At 36.1% G+C, this 21,391-nt stretch overlaps 1 protein-coding gene across 1 annotated transcript; it reads right to left on the bottom strand.

The window, feature by feature from the left end:
• Positions 1-2,100: 2,100 nt before the first annotated feature.
• LOC142642792 (potassium transporter 7) lies at positions 2,101-19,817 on the bottom strand. The gene is made up of 10 exons (XM_075817218.1): positions 19,146-19,817; positions 17,023-17,251; positions 16,520-16,768; positions 16,278-16,328; positions 10,463-10,723; positions 6,427-6,479; positions 6,166-6,280; positions 5,737-5,991; positions 3,273-3,795; positions 2,101-2,929 (listed from the first exon to the last, which is right to left on the bottom strand). The coding sequence occupies exons 1-10, from the start codon at positions 19,422-19,424 to the stop codon at positions 2,392-2,394; spliced, it is 2,553 nt and encodes an 850-aa protein (XP_075673333.1). The 5' UTR covers positions 19,425-19,817; the 3' UTR covers positions 2,101-2,391.
• Between the last annotated feature and the right edge of the window lie 1,574 nt (positions 19,818-21,391).

Genomic DNA, 21,391 nt, shown 5'->3' with positions numbered 1-21,391 from the left:
TTGACAACTAGGACAAATTTTATCATTAACTACCCCTCTTTTCTCAAGGCACATCTTGGCCCCAATACTATTATGAGCACACAACCATAAGAGAGTCTTGATTCTTGGAAGCATGTCTGCTTTCCAGATCCATTTGGCCGAAAAAGGGAAGCTTTCATAAGACCCATAGCAATCTTGTAAGCACTCTTTAGCTCAAAAGTGCCTTTAGAAGATCCTGCCCAAGCCAATTTATCAACGCCTCTACTCGTGAAGGCAGTGGGAGTGGCTTGAATCATCATCTTAATCTCTTGAGGAAATTCAAAGGGAATTTTCCCCCAATTCCAACCCGTGTCCAACATGAAGTCCTTAATCTCCAAGGAGTTTGCTTCCTGAGTAATGAGACCTTGAATGAGTTTCCTAAGAGGGCCTCTTTGGGCCTAATTGCTATTCCAAACACTCAGCCCATTGTCCCTACCAACCAGCCACCTACCCCTATTAAAAGTATCCATACCTTTTTTCATTGCAGTCCAAACAAAAAGGAAGCTTATTGGCATTAGAGGCACTACTTCTCCTAGAGCTACAATACTTTTTCTTCAACACTTGGGCCCAAGGAGCTTCTCTCTCTATATTGAATCTCCAATTTAGCTTAGAAAGGGGGGCAACATTCCTGCCCTTAGCTGACTACAACCCAAGCCCCCCTTCCTCCTTTAGTTTTGTGAAGCTATCCCAACCAACCCAATGAATTCTTCTAACAGTGTCAGATGACCCCCATAAGAAATTTCGATTTACCCTATCCAACCCCTTCAAGATTCTGCCAGGAAGGTGGGAGCATTGCATAATGTAGGAGGGCATAGTAGCTAAAGAAGCTTGAATCAAGACAGCTCGGCTAGCCAAAGAGAGCAGATTGGCCTTCCACCCCGAAAGCTTTTGCTTCACCCTATCAAAGATGAAGTTATAATCTTGAGATAAAGATCCAGGATGCTTAAGGGGAAACCCAAGGTGCTTACCAAGAAAAAGGGTGGAGCTAAAGCCATGGATATTCTAAATATGAAGTACTTATTGTCAGGATGCGAAAACGCAATATTGTTAAGTTCGGTGATTTGAGGTTTAGTAAGTATTTCTTGACTTTCAATCCAAATAGACTTACCATTCCATGGAGATGATATAGAGCTTATCATTCAGCAACATTTCTTAAAAAAAACTTGCCTCTTTTTAATTGTAATTGGAGATGTCTAAGTCTCAGAAAAGTATAACGTCATATTTGACTATTTAAAATGACCAACAGAGAAAGATTACTTATGGCCCGTAGGCCAACTGGTACATCCCCTTGTATGGGGCATGTGTCCAGGTGTCCATCCCCTCAATGATGAAGACTCAGTAGGGTGGCTACTTAGGCCTAGTTGAAGAAAAAGAATGTGACTTGCTTAGAGGAACTTATAGGCGGATAGCACCTTTGCAAAGAACACTAAATTCTCAAAATAGCACTCAAGGCTAAGTATATTAATTAACAAACAAAACTTATTACAATTCGAAGCCAACCTATTACAGGCACTTGATTGGCTCAACTAATCTTATCCACTTGTGATCTAGACTAAAACTAACCAATTAACAACCTAACTGATTCCAAGATCTTATTAGCTACAGCACCATAACTACCTTTACCCTAGTGTTTGGCAACAAGTCTAACTATCTACCTATTACATTGAATCTGTTACATCTGAGACTTCCAACTCTCCCTGCTCCTTCCAGCTGTTTCCACAAGCCTTGGTAACAGCTTGGACACTTTAGCTAACCTTCTTATTTAGTCATTGGCTGGCCGCTGCAAGACTTAGACTTCAATAGGCAAGGCTGCGGCTGTAAACTAGCCGTTGCTACTTTGCACAGCTGATGCAATTAAAACGAGGCTACTGGATGCTCCTGCATCACCCAACTCCCTTTTAGCTTGGAGAGAGAGTAAGAGAGTGAGAGAGAATTAAGTGAAGTAAATCTATGAACTTCTCTCATGCCTAAAGAGTTGTCAGGAGGCGTTTAACCATGCCAGTCCAAAGTCATTTGAGGTCAAACCATTCCAGGTGGAATTATGTCATGGTGAATCACATTCACGTATCTTTGAGATTGTAATTACAAGAGTAGATTTTTTTTTTTTTTTTTTTTATATGCATAACTCAAAATCAATACAAGGCAACCCAAAAGGAAATAATACAAAAATTTTCCGATTAATGAGATAAAATGTTTCTAGATTGGTGGATACAAATAGCCAGGTATAGTCACAAAAAATTTGCGCGCATTCAAAAATGTGACTTGCATCAACAGCAGAGCATGCCAGAAAACCCTTTTTGAATCTCAATCGTCTGTGTCAACCTTTGTCGTCAATTTAATTGAAATTTTCCTTATTAGTAGCAAAACCCACCTTCATACCATGTATGTCATGCCAACCTGCATTAGATTTGAGTGGGGCACACTCAAATTTGCAATCCCCCTTCTGCAGTTCTTTCTCAAGAAAGCATAAAAGTAATTTATGACTAGTTTCTTAATAAACCAGGAATCTTTCCTCGCTCTAATATCTCCATGACCAAGAAGATAAACTACCCCAGATTCTTTAGCCTTGCGAATAAAAGACAGCTCTCTCTCAAGACTATGCTCTGTATCAGACATTGCTGGGTCTGCCGGAGGCAGCACTGGCCTCACCTCCTCTGACGTGCTTGCTTCCAAAATGGGCTTGCTTGTGTCCCTGAACTCTGACAGGAGAGGAACACCAAGTGAATAGACACTCCCATTGGGAGCTATAAGAACCCTTGAGCCAGATAAATCCTCAGAATCTGTATCACCGTCCCCATCACTCTCCAATGATCGTTCCTGAGCTTCACGGCGGATGAACTTCTCAAGACTCTCAATCAGCAGCTGCTCAAATGTCTGGTGATTTTCTTTGCGAACATCTTTATAGCCGTACCTGTTAAAGTAACGAATTTCAGTTGTAAGGTTACAGAGTAAGTTAACACAAAAAACAAATACAAACCGATATATATATCAAACGAAAAGCATTACATGATAACAATGTTAAGATTCAACCTCATTACTCTTAGGAATTAAAAGGAAGTTTATTTGGCATTTTTGGTGAAGTGCTCAATTGGTAGTAAATGGAATGTTAAAAGGGTAATTCTCAATTAAAGGTAGTTAATTTCCCATGGATGACTCAAACATTTGGCTTCACCTTTTATGCGAAAGCCAATAGGTTTGATAGTACATGTACAAAGATCTAAAGAAGACCGGCTTACAAGAATCTGGCAGTTTACCTGGCAATGCAACGAAATATGTGGTAGCTTTTTGGGCAGACACGCCGGAAAAGGAACCTTTCACTCTGAGGCACTACAGGAACTGGAACATACTTTATACAGACAAATATTATCATAGAGTGGATTGCCGGGAGAGTTGTCAGAAAATGGCCAAATATTGCTGGTATTCCCTTCACCAGCTCATTATATAGTAAACCAATGCCAGGAGCTCTCATTGTCCCAAGATCAGAACCCAATTCCCGCATCAAATCCATTGATAGCTTTTGCTTTACTTCAGTTTCATACTTCAGCTTGCTTCCATAATTCCAGATATACATTATCAAAAACATTATTACAGCAAAAACCAATATTATCCAACTTCCATCTGGTACACTCCATAAAACTGATGAGAAAAAAGTCAATTCCAACCCCAAAAAAAATACCAAAAAACACAGCACAATGACAATGTTTATCTGCCATATAAGAAGCATAACAATGGTTACTAAAATCGTTGTCATCATCATTACTCCCAACTCAGCAATGCCTGTAAACAAGAATTGAGATCAGAATAAATAAATAAAAGCTTGTCTAAGTCACCACAGAGGAAGTAATACTAAGATCAATTAAAGCAAAAATTGGTAGATCCAATTGATTCCTATCCAATATACAACGCTATCATTCATACTTCAAAAACCTTTCCTCCCTATTTTCCTAGAGCTCTTATTCTCTATCCCCGCTTTCCAACAAACTTCATTTGAAGGGAAAATGACTAGTGGAAACAACTATTCCTTTATTATTAAATGGGATTGAGGAACCACTAGCCACTGCAATGTACATAAAATTCATAATGTTTAAGTTCTATGGCACCTTTTTTATTTTTGGTATGAGAGAATCTTTACATGCACTGGAAAAAGTCATCAAATAGAGAAGAATCCACTTGTATTCTGCTATGACTTCATTCCTCAAAATGATAGAAAACAGAATAGAAATTCTTCTATGATAATAAAAGTGCTATAAAAAATAAAAAATAAAAAAAAGATTTGTCTAAAAAAAGTGAAGGGGGACTTCAAAAAATGAATGCAAGGCATACTGCCAGATCGAGCACCAACGCCTACAGAAAAAGGCAGAAAATGTGTATGTTAAATTTCACATGGAAACAATTTATATAGCATTCACATTTAATTTTATGGCATTTGAATGCAAATATCTTTAGGTTTGTTGGAAAATGGTGCGGCAATCGAAGATTCCTCCTCGGGTAGCTTTCTTCTCTTGGACCGCGGCTTTAGGCAAGATTCTAACTATAGATAATCTTTGGAAGAGGCATCTTGTTGTTCTTGAGTGGTGTTTTATGTGCAAAAGGTGTGGGGAATTTGTAGATCATCTCCTCCACTATCCCATAGCTTTTGAGATGTGGAGTACGATCTTTTGCATATTTGGTATTTGCTGGGTGATGCCGCAAAGGGTAGTGAATTTGTTGGATTGTTGGTCATGCAATTTCAGGCGGCATCATAATATAGTTATTTGGAGGTTTGTGCCGCATTGCTTGATGTGGTGTATCTGGTGGGAACGGAATTCTAGAAGTTTTGAGGATCGAGAACGGTCCATTCTTGAGTTTAAGTCTTTTTTCTTTTTTACTCTTCTCGAATGGTGTTTTGTTCTACCATCTTTTTCTTGTTTCTCCCTTCCTGTGTTGATTGATCATTGTACCTTGGTTTCTTGATGTTTATGCCTTTTTCGTACATTTCCTATGTACTGGGCTGAGTTTTAATAAAGTTTTTATGTTACTTATCAAAAAAAAAAAAAAATTAGATAGGTAAAATCATATTTAAACAGTAGTCCTCTATTGTTTTGTAACAACTCCATTTTGGATCCCTCAAAATACTATAGGAAACAGAATGAAAGGACTGCAGTTCCAAAGTAATACAGTATAATGTAGGAAGGATTTGTTGTAAGAATGCTGTGAATTCCAAAAACTAAACAAGAGCAAGCAAACTGCCAAGTCTAACACCAATATTTTCAAGCCAATGAAAAATTGAATACAAAAGAAGGGATCAAGTCTATCCATTGCTGCACATATAGTGCTCCCTAAAGCACCCATTCAGGGAAAAAAATTGTTTAGGCTGTCTGCTTCACATAAACTCAAGGAGAGTGGGGGGTAAACACTACTATATCAGTGGGTGCAAAGCATTTCTTCAGTTTCAACAGAAACTAGACAGTTATAAGCAGAAACATACAAGGAAAATAAAGGCAGATTTCATCACAACAAAAATGAACAGAAGATGAAAAACAAAATTTAAATGATAACAGGGGGAAAAAAGGCAAGGAAGAATCATTTCTTCGGTTTCAACATAAACTAGACAGTTATAAGCAGAAGCCTACAAGGAAAATAAAGCCCAGAATTCAACCACACAACAAAAGTGAATAGAAGATGAAAAACAAAATTTACAATAATAATGGGGATAAAAAGGCAAGGAAGAATTATTACCATACGCATTTCCGATCTCATCAACGCTAGTTATACAGCAGACAAACACCAGGCAAACTGCCAACAAAAACCAGTTTATGACAGGAATATAAATCTGGCCCATGAACTTCCGAGAAGTATGAATGATTTTAAGACGAGGGAAACAGCCAAGTGCTGTTGATTGTTTTATGCAAGAAAATGTGGCCGTTGTCATTGCCCGACTGGCAATTAATGCAGCGACATTAGCAACGATGAAGACTGGCCAGAAAGCACCACCTACACACAGAAATTTTTGTTTTACAGTGTAAGCATTCCTAATAGCAAAACAGAATATTCTAGTACGTAAAAATAAATAAACCAAGTATTACAAGTAGGTCCTGCAAACAATATATAAAGAATTTTATAGACCGTATTACTTGCATACTAGTTGAGATAAATGGTGAGGCTTACTAGGAATAGAAGAAAAGAAAGCTTGCTCAGCAAGAGTTGGGTTTTCCATAAGATACGCAGCTTGACCCAAATAACCCAAAAGAAGGCAAGGCAGAACAAGAAATACAAATGTAAGCTGCAAACAACCATTATCAAGTAAATTAGAAATGTAGCTAATCTAATCGGCAATAACAGTAACAGAAAAGAACACCAAAAATGCTATCACTATTAAAGAAACATGTAAGATATATGATCCAGTAACTGAATCTCTTGCTTCTTTACCTGAACTGATCGCACAGAAAAGTAGCAAAGATCTGCAAACATTGCTTCGGAACCTGAAACAAAATTCGTCATCAGTAATATTAAAACGGTCAAGACAATAATAAAAAAAATATAATAACCATTGATGTCAAATTGCATTTTCGCATTTTTAAAAGCACAAAAATTATTTATATTAATTTAGATTTCTTATGAGTGTACGTTAGCCTTTGGGGCAAATATATAATATCATTGCAATCACCTCAAATAAATAAGACTAAAGTACACTTTTGGCACTCAAAGTTTGGGGTTGTTTTCATTTTAGCCCTTCATGAAAAAGAAAATTTTGAAATGTAAAAGGCCAAACAAAAACTAAATCAAATATGAAGGCCAAAGTGAAAAGTTTGAAACATAAAAGGCCAAAACAAAAACAAACCCAAAATTTAAGGGCCAAGAGTGTACTTTAGTCTATAACTAATATGCACATTTGTGAGAGCTAGTTCAATTTAGAAAAAATTTAAATTAAAATTTTTTTTTTAAAAAAAAAAAACCCCAAAAACAACCTTCCCAAGACTTGAAATGGCATCAAGGCCATAAAATAAATAATAATAATAAACAAAAACCTTCTGCCACCACCTCCTGAGTCACCCATTGCCATCAACCACACTAATCACATCTCTTAAGTCTGGTGTCCACAACTATACTCAGAAAACCCAAAACTAAGCCACCAATACTTTGAAACCATACTGAGCAACCAAAACCTAGTCACCATCACTCATTCAGCCACCATTGCAACTCCAACCAACATCATCTGAAGCCACCATCTGACTGTAACGACCAGACCTAGTTGTCATCACAACTCCAAAACGTTCCCAGTGAGGTCTGTAGTCCAACAATTATAGCAATTCATATCGCTTCTAATCCTTTTTTTCATGAGCAAACTAGGAATATAAAGGTGGATTGTCATCTTATTCAAGAACGAGTGGAAAGTAGTGTTATTAGTGTTTAGGACAAAATTGTAATTAACCTAGTAATATGCATGTTAAACCATTGTAATTAACCTAGTAATATGCTTGGGATTTAATGGGTGTTGCCATTGACAGTAGCAGCTTTATTGTTTGGTTGGAGGAATTGATTCAGGAAACGCTCATCAGACATTGGGAATATTGTCCTGTCATGTTTGATGTGGATCATGTGGAAGGAACATAATAATCGCACCTTTGAGAATATTGAGTGCACTCAAAGAGGAATTGCACTCCATGCTAATTCAAATGTTATTTTATTGGTCTAGAGTGTGGGGTTTTACTCATTGTAATTCTTTGTTAGAGTTCCAAGACTCTTTCTTTTTCCTACTAACTTCTGTAATTTTATAATCACTTTGTGTTCATCATCGTGAGCATAAAGTGATTTTTGAAATTAATAAAACTTTATTACTTATTTTTTTTAAAATAATAATTTTAAAACCTGGTAATATGCAAGTGTTTGAGTGTAAAATTGAACTAAAAAAGAAAAAAACATAAACATAAACACACTTCCAAAGACTTAACAAGATTGTTTACTAATTCCATCAATATTTCACTCCATTAATTGCTAATAAATGATGAAACATATCCATAATTCATGCCTCCAAATTTGTTCTTACAAGACATAAGGCATGATCCCTGGTTCTGTTGCAACATCAGTGATGAATCTATTGTATATCTCATTGTTACAAATGTGGAAGAAATTTAGATGAGTACAAATTCCATGTCTTGCCTAAACCAAACTAGTTGATATGACTAACTCATTATTCCTTTTAATGCATGTGCCTGTTGAACAAATGTGATGAATATTATTCCAAAAACCTTTCTCCAAATTGAAATACCCGAATAGCATCTCCTATGACAAAACTATGACCAAATGATAAAAATTGGATAAGAGACCAAAAAATTCCCAATAAGTGAGGCGTTACATGAGGGAGCAGTTTTAAACACCTGCCATAGGTATGTAAAATTCTCACTTTCCAGCTTCTTTCATACACCAAGATTCATCTTTTCCAACCTTAGTTAAAGTACAAACTCTAAACCTTTCTCTACCATTCTAAACCCTCATTCACAAGCCAAACTCCACCACAAAATTGATTTCTGGCAGGATACCAATCAATCCCAAATCAGACTACTAAGACCTGTCTACCTTCCCAAAAATCACAATATGATATGATTCAAAAATGCATTTAAAACATGCATGACAAATCTAATCAGCCGTCTGAGTTCTGACATCGGACAAGGGTGAACAAAGCAAAATCTGACTTAGAATCCTTGGACCAGATCTGGGCAGCAATGATATTTTGAGGATTAGGGTTAGGTTTTGGTGGGAGAAATGCTAAAAAATAATAAGGGTTATAAGGTTTTTAATGGGATAAAAGAATAATACTCATAAAAAAAAAGGGAAAAAAGAATAATAGAAATTGGGGAAAAACAAAGGAGAAAACCCACGATCTGGGATGTTGTTCCAAGGCTATGAACATTGAACAGTAACCCATGAACAGTAATGGGACTGTTTGAGTTCATTTGGAGCTTTTTGATGGATGGGTGGTTTAGGGATTTTTTTTCTTTTTTGGAAAAGCAATAAGTTTTATTGATATAAAAAAAGAAACACCCTAGCACATAGGGAGTGCACAAGGGGTCAACAATTCAAGTACAAAAATTAAAAGAATCAAGGAAATCAATAAAAGAAGGGAATGATTGGTTTTGCATAGCAACCAACCAATCCAATAAAGTTCTAAAGAAAAATAACTTAAGGTCTGGTATGGATCTCTCATTATCTTCAAAACACCTACTATTTCTCTCTCTCCAAAGACACCACATTAAGCAATAGGGAACAATTAACCAAATATAACCATTTCAATGACGACCAAACCTGCCTTGCCAATACGTTAGGGGACAGCTTATTTAAAATTATAGGTAAATAAATTGAAATTATATTAAGAATTAGTGAACCACTAGACAATTTAATAAAGTTTTTTTATATAATAACATTTTAATAAAGTTTTACTTAAAAAGTATACTACATATCTAAACAATTAATGATCAACATGATTAAACCACATAAATTTTAAGACATTTAATACATACATACATTAAGACACTTAGCACAAGTACGATGTTTAGTGTATAAATATTGGAGTTTAATTTAAATTTCCTGAAACTTAGATAATAGAATTTTACACAGAATAAATTGTTGGTGATAGAGTTTAATTTAGGATAAACTATCCTAATATTATCTTTAAAAAATAATAATAAAATAATAAAAATAAAAAACCATCTTAATATTTAATGAGTGAAGACACTTGTCATAGAGAGAAGGTAGCCATTTAGCGCAACCACGACTTCTAGGACCCAACTTTCATTACATAGTTTACAATATTTTTTTATTCATTCAAATGAAAGCATTACATCCCATTAAATAGAAAAATAATGCCTATTCCTAGTAGAACTTAGACTTCTTAAAACCCTAATAAGACTTGGGCTTAGACTCCTTGGGATTTACTACTAAGCCCAAACTAAATAACTATACTCAAATAAAACTCAATATAAGACCTAATGGACCATTAGCACAGCCTATGTCCCGAAATAAGGAAATTACAAAATGCCCTTGGCAATTAAAAATAAATAAAATAAAACTGAGATTGACTTCCACTGCCTGCATCACCTTCACTCATAAATTTATCTATTTCAGTTGTCAAATGCCACCCAATCCAGCAACAACAGTTAAATCCCTTAAACTGCAACCCGTTAATCTCTTATAAACCCTTTAGAATCAACTTTTTCAGTTTAATAAATTATTCAACCTAAAGGTAATAAAGAAAATTAATTTGGATTTGGCCAGCATGAATTCTATCTAATCCTTAATCTAACATATAACTATTAGGACAATAAAGAGCAATAAAATTATTCATATGTTATCACTGAAAGGAGAAAACCAAAATCACAAGTTTAATCAAATTTCTGAACATTATTACAAGGAAAGAAAAGCAAGCATTTGCATTAGTGAATCCAATATTCCCAAACTGAAGAATTACCTGTTGCACACAAGAGACAACCCCCAAGACAGTACCATGCCTTAGTTGTGTTCCTCTTAAAGAAGTAATAGATATGAACAGGATTAAATGCTTTCAAGACACTAGTGTCATATTTAACAAGGTTGTAAATCCCAAAGCCCGCAAGACAACAAAACCAAATAAATAAAGCAGGGCCAACAACAAGTCCCACTTTACTTGTCCCAAACTTCTGTACGCTGAACAAAATCACAAGAAAAGCAACTGAAATCATCCTCACTTCATCTGCACACAAAAATAAAATTTATTACTTAAAACATGACTAGTTTCCTCAATAAGATATTAAAATTTTCAATGTAATAAGCATGCTCAATATATGCACAAGTAAAAAGAAAATTAGAAAGAAATGAGTATCAGTTGGCTCAATATAGATTCTAAGTCATTAGATAATGGACCTAGCATCAAATCCTGCCTTCACCAAGGGAGGGAGGTTTTCAAGATCAAAAAGAGCCACCTCCCATTGCATATAGCCCATACAACCAATGGCTTCCAACAGAAAGAAATAAAAGGAAGAAAAATTCCCTACCCTATTTTTTTTAAGTAAAAAATTTCATTGAAGAGGGCGAAGGGATGCAAGCCATGTACAAGAAAACATACAAGCTAGAAAGCACGAACACTTCATTTGGGGTGTCGTATCCATGTCGTACACGGGACATGCCTAGGACACTTCTGCACCTGTGTCCCAACTGTATATTACCAGACACGAGAGTGACACTTATCTATTATTTCTTTCTAGTTTTAATCTTGAACACTTATCAAGTTATCTTTTATTTACTCTTTTAGATCTTATTCTTTGGTTTGTATTATAATTTCTAAACATCATTTTTTTTTTTTTTTGATGAGTAATAAAAGTTTTATTCTGATTTCTAAACATCATTTATTAGTCATGTATTCACTTTATCTATACTACTATTTAAGGGGGTTCTCCTGTTTGGATTCCTATTTTTTTAGTTCAAAAATGCCCCTACAGTCTTATGTTTAAATAGAGACAAAACTAAAGGACAATCCGGTAAAACTCATTTTTTTAGTTCAAAGATGCCCCTACAGTCTTATGTTTAAGTAGAGACAAAATTAAAGGACAATCCGGTAAAAATGCAACTCCAACTCCCACTAAAATATTGCCTTAAAAATAGGACCACTCTCCTATAAATTTTTAAATTGATTTATTCACTTATAAATTAGATTTTTAAAATAAAAATCATATATATATATATATATAAAATAATTAAATACAGTTTTTTTCTACAAAATAGGACCACTAAAAAAAAAAGTTTCATCGCACGCACGAAGCGGGTGTGATGAGACTAGTTATCCTTTATTGCTCTTAAATTGATATATTTAACATTATATGAAAAAATAAAGTGCGGGAAGTACCTATACGAATCCTATATTTAACATTAATGATATATTCACTTTCCCAACATTCGATTCTATTTGAAGTCATGAATTTCCTAGTTAAAGACTCTATATTCCAAATACCTATAAGAATCCTATTTTCTTGGACTAACTTCTTTATCCATACCCATCCAACAAAGTGCGGGAAGTCTTGCCTATTTTTCACCACACCTATGCGCCGATGTAGCATGTCGCTTATGGGAAACAGCCTAGCTAACTCTTACCCACTTTTACTGCATCCAAGGTCCAAAGCAATATGTCACTAGTAGGGGACACTCCAACGAGTATCTATAATGGATCCATTCATAACAGAGTGACTAAATTTTACACTAGCCGTCAACCTACCGCAGCCCTCCTAAGAAGTTTGGAATTCACATCTAACACTAAGCTTTCATGTTCTTCAAAACACCAAGCATTCCTTTTCTTCCAACTGCACCACATAAGGAAATGAGGAATTGCATTCCAAATGCCTATGCTACAATATTTACCAAAGCGACCATGCTTACAAGCTAGTGAACCAATCACACCACTAGGCATTACTAACCAAATCCTGAAGAGACTGAAAATCATCGACCAAAGTATGCTACCAAACTCCCAATGAATAAGTGACCAGCAGTCTGCCCACTCTTCTTGAACAAAAAACAACAAACATTCACAATTAAATGTCGCTAAAAAAATTCCCTACCCTATATATCACTTCAAAAATTTTCATAAGTGAAAATAACTAACATGCTGATATGGATTGAATTCATAACCTCACTCTTCACTTTTTTTATTTTAAAAATTTTTATTGATAGCAAAGGAATCTAAGTATGCAAGAAGTACAAGGAGGAATTCTCTAAAGAAATACAAATGAATATAGTCAAAGAAAGTTAGAAGGGAAGAAGATGAGACCTTGCCAAATGCATAAGACCACTCATACAAAGTTTGTAAAAACGAGAGTTTCATCTCAATAGTTGGCAACTCAATGTTGTTAAATGTGCAATTATTTCTCTCTCCAAATAGTCCCCATAAGGTCTTCACACTTATTAATGGGAGTAGGCAATACAATTTGGCCTACTGATCATTAGCTCCGCAAATTCAATATTTTGGGAAAGTGGAATGGAGAAGTATCCCTTAACCTAAAAGGTTTGATCTATCTAGTATAGTCAGAAACTGATTGATATATAGACAAATTTAAAAGGGCAGTCGTAAGTGTGTTGTGTACTCTCTAAGAGCTCCGTATTCTTTTTTTTCTTTTTTTTGATAAGTAAGAAGCGAATTTTTTTTTATTTTTTATAAAAAGAGAATATTATTAATAAAAGAATAGCAAGAGAAACACAAAGAGTTCACGGTAATGAACAAAGGAAAAAGGAACACAAAGACATAAGCAGCCCCTAATCTATTCTTAAAGATGTAAGAAAATCCAAAAGGGTAGAACAATTCGAGAAACTCCAACAATGAGACCAATTAAAGAGGGTCCGCTGGCACAACTCTAATAACTGAATCACAATTTTCCCCTCATCCTCAATAGACTGCCGATTCCGTTCAGTCCAAATAATCCACATTAAGCAGCCTGAAACCAAATCCCAAATATCAGAGCTATGCTTCCCAAGCCAATGATACCAACAAAATAATAAGTCCACAACTGAACCTGGCATGATCCAATCAATCCCAAACAACCGAAGCATATACATCCACAAAGTATGAAGTATAGGACAAAAAAGTAACAGATGATCCATAGATTCCGTATTGCAACAGTACAAACAACAATGATTCGCCAAAGGGCAACCACGAAGCATAAGATTATCCAAAGTTAGGATCTGACCATGGGCTGCTGTCCACATAAAAAAGCCACCCTCTTAGGAACCTTAACTTTCCAAATTCCTTTCCAAGGGAAAGTGGAAGGAGCTGCGTTTTGAATCTTATGATAAAAGGACTGAGTATTAAACTTCCCACTGCCATTAAGATCCCAACAAAGTCTGTCACACCCTCCACCCCTAGGAATTCAGGTTTGGATGAAATGAAGAAGGGAGTAGGAAGCCGCCATTTCCCAATCATTGAATTCCCTATGAAATCTTAAACTCCACACTCTGTCATTATCACCCACTAGAGGGCTTAACACATCAGAAATGCAAGCCTCCTTATTAGTAGAACACAAAAATAATCAAGGATAAAGAATTTTAAGAGGAACATCCCTAGTCCACTTATCATGCCAAAAAAGAATGCGAGAACCATCCTCCACCACAAAAGAGAAATGCTTAGCGAAAGTATCCCAACCTTCACTAATACTCCGCCATAACCCACAACCATGAGCCCTACTGCAAGCTCGAGTGCACCAACCCCCTTTTCCCTCCCCATATTTCATGCCAATGACCCTTCGCCACAGATGCGAGGTTTCATGGCCAAACCTCCAAAGCCATTTTCCTAATAGAACCTGATTAAAAGGCGCCAACTTCCAAACTCCTAAACCACCCAACTCACGCAGTAAACAAACCTTTTCCCAGGCCACACCAAAGGATATTTGAAACACTTGACTGATGAACCCCACAAGAAGTTCCTTTGAATGCATTCCAATCTAGTCGCCACCGCTTTAGGGATAGTAAAAAGAGAAAGGTAATAAGTCGGAAGGCTTGAAAGAGTACTCTTCAGCAAGGTGAGTCTTACCACCCTTTGACAAATAAACCCACTTCCAGCCTAAAAGCTTCTTTACCATCCTCTCAAGGATCGGATTCCAAATAGAAGCTGTTTTGTACAAAGTTCCCAATGGCATACCCAAGTAAATCATAAGCAAACTGCCCACCCTGCACTGAAGGATATTGGCCAAAGACAGAAAATTACGCACCTCCCTAATAGGGACCATTTCACTTGTGCACATTTCGTATCTTATGATAAAAAGACCGAACATCGAACGTCCCACTTTCATTGAGATCCTAACAAAGCCTGTCACACCCTCCACCCCTTGGAATTCAGGATTAGATGAAATGAAGTACGGAGTAGGAAGCCGCTAACTTCCAATCATTGAATTCCCTATAAAATCTTAAACTCCACACTCTGTCATTTTCACCCACTTGAGGGCTTAACACTTCAGAAATACAAGCCTCCTTATTGGCTGAGTACAGAAATAACTGAGGATAAAGAATTTTAAAAGAAACATCCCCAGTCTACTCATCATGCCAAAAAAGAATACGAGAACTATCCCCCACCACAAAAGAGATATGCTTAGCAAAAGTATCCCACCCTTCACTAATACTCCGCCATAACCTACAACCATGAGCCCTACTACAAGCCCTAGTGCACGAACCCCTTTTCCCTCCCTATATTTCATGGCTATGACCCTTCGCCACAGATGAGTGGTTTCATGGTCATACCTCAAAAGCCATTTCCCTAGTAGGGCCTAATTAAAAGACGCCAAATTCCAAATTCCCAAACCACCCAACTCACGCGGAAGGTAGACCTTATCCCAAGCCACCAAGGGATATTTTTTTTTTTTTTGATAAGTAACGAAAAAAATGTATTAGAGAAGAACACAGCCCCATTCATAGGAAATTTACTAAAGAGGCAAAAACATCAGGAAACCAAATTACAATAATCAAGCAAAATAGGAAGGAAAAGACAAGAAAAATATGGTAAAACTAAACACCATTCGAGAAGAGTAAAAAAGAAAAACGACTTAAACTCAAGAATGAACCGTTCGCGACCCTCAAAACTTCTAGAATTTCGTTCCCGCTAGATACACCACATCAAACAGTTCCTCTGAAGGGTCTAAATGCATTCCAATCTAGATGCCACAGCTTTAGGGATAGTAAAAAGAGAAAGGTAATAAGTCAGAAGGCTTGAATAGAACCCCACTGCTCCCCAATTGTGGTCTACTTTCAATGTGTGACCTTCTTAGCACCTTTTATAGGCTATTGTTCTCTACAATTGTAAATCTATACATTGCACTGACACTTCAACTGAGGGATTGAACTGTAATCTTTTCTAAAAACAAAAAACATTTCAATTTTCTTCTACAGTCCTTTTAATAAGTAAAATATATATATATATATATATTCTCTTCTACAATACCAATGACAAAGGTTTACAATAACCATACAGTCCTAAATATTCACCAGCTAATAGGACCAAGAGATCAATTACATTTTAATTGATTTAATCATAAAGAAGAATACCCCCAGAAACTTTTGATCATGTATTAGTATAACTATATATGTCTTTTTTTATAAGAGTATTAGTAGAACCATATATCAAAAAGCAGGAAATTAAACAATCACAACTAAAAATGTGTAGAGCTGAATAACAGGTTGTCATATTAACTTGCTCAATTTTTTTTATACAAGTAACAAAAAAATTTATTAAAAAAACAGAAACCAAGTACACTAAGGGTGTACTTAGGGTGAAGTACCTTGCTCAATGGCTTCTACTCCAACTTTTAGGCCGCTAACAGCTGACGTGACTGCAATAATTCAATGATAAATGATCATAAGGAAACAACCAAACTGATGGATAATTATGTAGATCCATTCTTTACACAATAAAACTGACTTACATAAAATATACATCTAAAACAGCTTTTTCTTTGTTTTAATCATAGGATTAGAAAGTCTCCCAGAAGCAACAAGAAGCATGAAGGAATACAGTAACGACCTGACATCGCTGGTGTAATAACCCCATCAGCTATCACCATAGAGGTGCCAGCAAGCACTAACATCAGAAGAAGCTTTTTCAAAGCCTGTGAATTCTCAAGTCTTTCCTTGATTTTTAGTGATCTCTCAAGCTCAGCAGATGGCACCTTTAGCCTGAAGCTTGATATACGGGCATCCGATGGAAGCTGATTCGGGAGAAGACTAACCTTAGCATGCCGACAAATCAATGAGTATAAAGCAAAAGTACCACCTGCAGCATTTAAGTGATCCTTTGAAATAATTATCTATATGCAAAATTTACATGAATCCCAATGCACACGCAAAGGGGAGGAAGGAAAAAAAGCCACTTACTTCTCCCCCCACCCCCCAACTCACAATCACACACACACACACACACAAGCCAATCGACTTCCAAGTTTTTTTTTTTTTTTTTTGATAGTTACAATTGGGGAGGAAAGATTTGAACCCTAAACTTCAAGATTTAATTCAAAACGTTCAGCGTACCTTCACCATCGTCATTAGCCCAAAGGACAACCAGGACGTACTTGACCAGAGGGATCAAGATTAAGGTGTATAGGACTAGTGATAATGCTCCAATAACATCTTCATCTCCATTAATAGGTGCCTTTTTAAACATCACACTGAAGGTATATAATGGACTTGTTCCAACATCACCAAAGACAACCCCAAGGGTCTGGAAAGCAAGTGAAATTCTTCTTCCCATACTATAGTCCTGCAATTATATTTACATAACCAAGAAGATAAGCACTGGCCCTTTTTTTAAAAAAATCAACTGCTATATAATCAATCCTTTCCTCCTTCACTAAAGTACAAGATCAAAGCAAGGTTGCACTAATAAAAATATAAATTTTCTTCCAACTAAAAAAATTAATTAATCATCAAGAGAGGAGAAGTATAGAGTATAAGAAATTGTATGCAAAAATAAACATTAAGCCTCCTATCATTGAATGATGCAAGATTCAGAGATTCAAAAAAAGTAAAAAAAGGCATTAACTTATATATACCACAAAACATAACCACTGAATGAAGATGCACCACATCTTGTGTGTGTGTGTGTGTGTGTGTGTTTGTTAATAAGTAACGAAAATTTTATTGATCAAAAAGAAAATACCCATGAGCACCAGAGGTGTAATCAAGTAGCAGTACATCAATCTATCAAATTACAATGCTCAAACATGTCTAATAAATAAAAAGAGGGAAGAGAAGTAGAAGCAACACTCCAATCCAGTAAAGAATGAAGGAGGAGAGATTTAATCTCAAGAGTAGAGAGCTCACTTCCCTCAAAGACCGCTCAAGTATTTTGTGACATCATCTAGAGTGTGAACATATAATCTTACCATTTCTTTGTAAGCTACTGACCAAGGACACAAGATATAACACAAAATAACAGCAAAGTGAGTCCATAAACAGGTAGGAAATCATTACTCAGCAGTTTCTGCTCAATCCACCTTCCCTATAGGCAACCATCTCTAGCCATATTAATAGGCTTCCAAAAAATAAGAAAAATTTAAAATAAAAAAAATACACATTTATTGTTCCTTAAACCACCTAGGAAGCACAGGTATAGGTGAGGGTATGGCTATGACATGGTGACACAGCAATTGGGTGCTCCAAGCCCAAACGTTTTCTTGTTGGCTGAAGCCATTGGGCCATCCTAATCATAAGAGAGTACCAAATGGAAACGTCCAAAGTTGACGATCAGTCCCCATCATTGAATCTTTGCAAGGCAGACATGACCGAGTCCTTCAACAAGCTCAGCAGTCAGTGCTACACTAGAATAGCCAAATCAAGGTCAGGTCCCTAGCTGAGCTCCTTGGAGTTCCAAGCCCCGTACTTAGACATACTCTAAGAATGTCCTGGAAGGTGTACTCTAGTTCCAGAGTTCCTAGCAAGATTGCAATGCAGCCTCATTGGTCTGTGCAAGTCATGGTTCTGCAGAGGCACTAACCTGATTCAAGCCCTTCAGCGGCAATTGCCACTTGGTCTCACCCCATTGGTGAATGAGATAAAATGAGACAGAGTGGTCAACTCAGTACATGAAAGCTGAGTCACTCACTATTCACTCTAGAGCTTTTTTTTTTTTTTTGGGACCAAGTCCCAGAACAGACTAATCCCCACTCATTACTCAGGATTCTAATAACACAATGATAATGGGATTATTTTATTCCTCTGAACTGTTACCAAAAAGCCCCGATCCAAGTCCCATATAATGATCTTCAACAAAAAAAAAATGAGGAATTGAAAATATAATGGTACCAATTCCTTAGCTATTTCTCATTATTCTTCCATAGAGTAATAATTTAGACAAATCTTAAAATCCCAAATATCAGTCCCACCTTAAAGTGCATATAACGCTAAGAAAGATTCATTCAAATCACAGAATCACGTTTGCAAATCGCTAAGACATACCAAACTCCATTTAAATTGAGTTCAACACACTAAGCTCTAGTAAAGTAAAATCAAACTTTACTTATCTCATCAGACATTTCTCATGAACCAAACAGTAACCATGACAAAAACACTTAAAAATCAAACACTCACACAGAGTGGTTCACGATAGTTCCACATAACGCAAAATTTTCAAAAAGGAATTAAGAATTCAGTACCTCGTATTCATTTCTGACTGCGCCAGGGACCTCGAGGGCCTCGACATCGAAGGAGTCGATGCGTGGACCAGTGCGAATCAGTCTCTGCTCGGCATTGTCATCTTCATCCTCCGAATCCAACGCGGCAGCCGTGTTCGCAGTCCGCTGCGAAGCGTCGTCGTCTTCGTCATAGTCATCCTCGATCTCAGAATCGTCTTCGTCCTGGAACACCCAACGTGACTCCGTGGAGTCCATCGAGGCCAGTCCTCCATTGATCTCCGATTCCTCCTCCTCCGCCATCACCGGCCACTACCAGCTTGAGTTCACGAAATGCGTGTATAGCCGTGGAGGTTTTCTCACGGGCGAGGTGTTTGGGCGGCAGGAAAACGAGGGAAAATGTTTTTAGGGTTTGGCATGGAAAATTTTGGGTTTGGAATTGGATTTGGATTTTGTTTTTCTTTCTCTCAGGAAACAGTTTCCCGGTGCGTCTCTCTCTTTATGTACTGTTCAGTATTGAGCTTGGAGATCACGCGAATTAAGAAAGTAAACGGAAAACAAGAAGATTGGCTGGCTGCGTTCATGTGTTTTTGTATGTTAACTAATTTTACTGGGAAAATGTTTTGAGCCAAATTTATTGTTTCTTTTCCCCTCTAATGAACTGAGTGTATGGTATCTGTCTCAAGTGTCGTGTGTGATTTGATAAAGTAATTTTTTAATGAAGTTAAATACTAGTAATAATAAAAATAGATATTTGTAAAGAAAAAATGGATAATATCATAATTATAATATAACCTTTTTTGTTTTTTTGTTTTTTGTTTTTAAGAAGAAGATGTAGCCGTGTACGCCTATAGCAAAGAAAATCTATATTTAGGGGGGCTTGTCCAGATGGCAAACACCATTTTTTTCTCCCTCTATTTTGCTTCATTTTTCAATTTGGTTCCTAGAATATTAATGGTATCCACTTTAGTCTTTACAACTAATTTGACACACATATGTCATATGATTGAGATTTTTTTTTTCTTCTATCTTTTCTGTCAAAAAAAAAAAATTCATGGATATAAAAAAAATTATACTACTAAGTAATTACATGTTACTATGTTAGGCTCCGACTTTTGGCTTCAATCTCTTGTCTACTCTAAAAATCAATTAGTATTTTGACATAATTAGAAAGAGTAATCATTGTCGAACAGATATCATAAATTTGAAAAGACTGTGATCTTTATTAAAAAAAAATGTCATGTAGCTAATTTGTAAAGATTATATAGTAAAGGTATAGTAGTACTCCCAATATTCGTATTTCCCATTCTTTAAATATATATATATATATATATATATATATATATATATATATATCAATTACTCCTTTTACATCCATTCTATGCAGCAATGCCCGTAAGGATTTCGTGTTCATTTTTCTCATTTCTCTAGTTTTCATTGCTCTCTTGTTTTGTTTTGTAATCGTTTTGCCTCTCTTTTTTTCCTGATTGTTTGTGTTTTTTCTACCCTTTTTATTGTGGTGCATTTCCTTATGTATCATCTGTGCTCTGAATTCATTCTCATTTTGTTTATGTTGCCTATACATTTTGTGTTCTTGTAGTATGTTTTCTTATTTTGTTGTAATAGTATGTTCCCGATAGATCATCATTATGTAGGATGTCATTTGTGGAAAAAAATAATTTTTTTCTTAGTTTTCTATTTTCAAACTCACAAACCTTGTTTGGTAACCCAAAACAAGTAAAAAAAACAAAAATAGTTTTCTATTTTCACAAATACAGAGGAAATTCAAAACAAGTTTTTGCTTGTTTTCTATTCCCAGTTCCTACAAAACACAGAGAAAGTAATTTGGAAACCACAATGAATGAACTTGTGCCCTATTTCAAACCCCATTGGCAACAAAACATGAAATTTCAACAAATTTTTTTCATCTCTTTCTCTCTCACGTGATGGGTTGTTTCTTTGCACTTCACATCGTGGAACTTGACGATCTCAGAGAAAAAGATCACCTTTATTCCTGGTAGCAGTAATAAGTTTCAAGGGGCTTCAATTTATTGTTGGTGGCATCAGAATGTAAACTTGTTTGCTTTCTTGCTCCAAAACAATTGCTACTAATATGTTTGCCTTGCCAGTATTTGCGTTGATGCCTAATGGCGACGAAGCTGTGAGTTTGATAATGCCGTGAATTGGGTTTGCAAATAGTAGACCCATTTCCCTTAGCGTTGAAAAGATGAATTGCAGCTTATGGTTTATCACTTTTATCTGACCTTTGG

This window comes from Castanea sativa, chromosome 7, assembly GCF_040712315.1.
Source record: "Castanea sativa cultivar Marrone di Chiusa Pesio chromosome 7, ASM4071231v1".
Taxonomy (NCBI): domain Eukaryota; kingdom Viridiplantae; phylum Streptophyta; class Magnoliopsida; order Fagales; family Fagaceae; genus Castanea; species Castanea sativa.
This window is presented reverse-complemented; position numbering and strand designations above follow the sequence as displayed.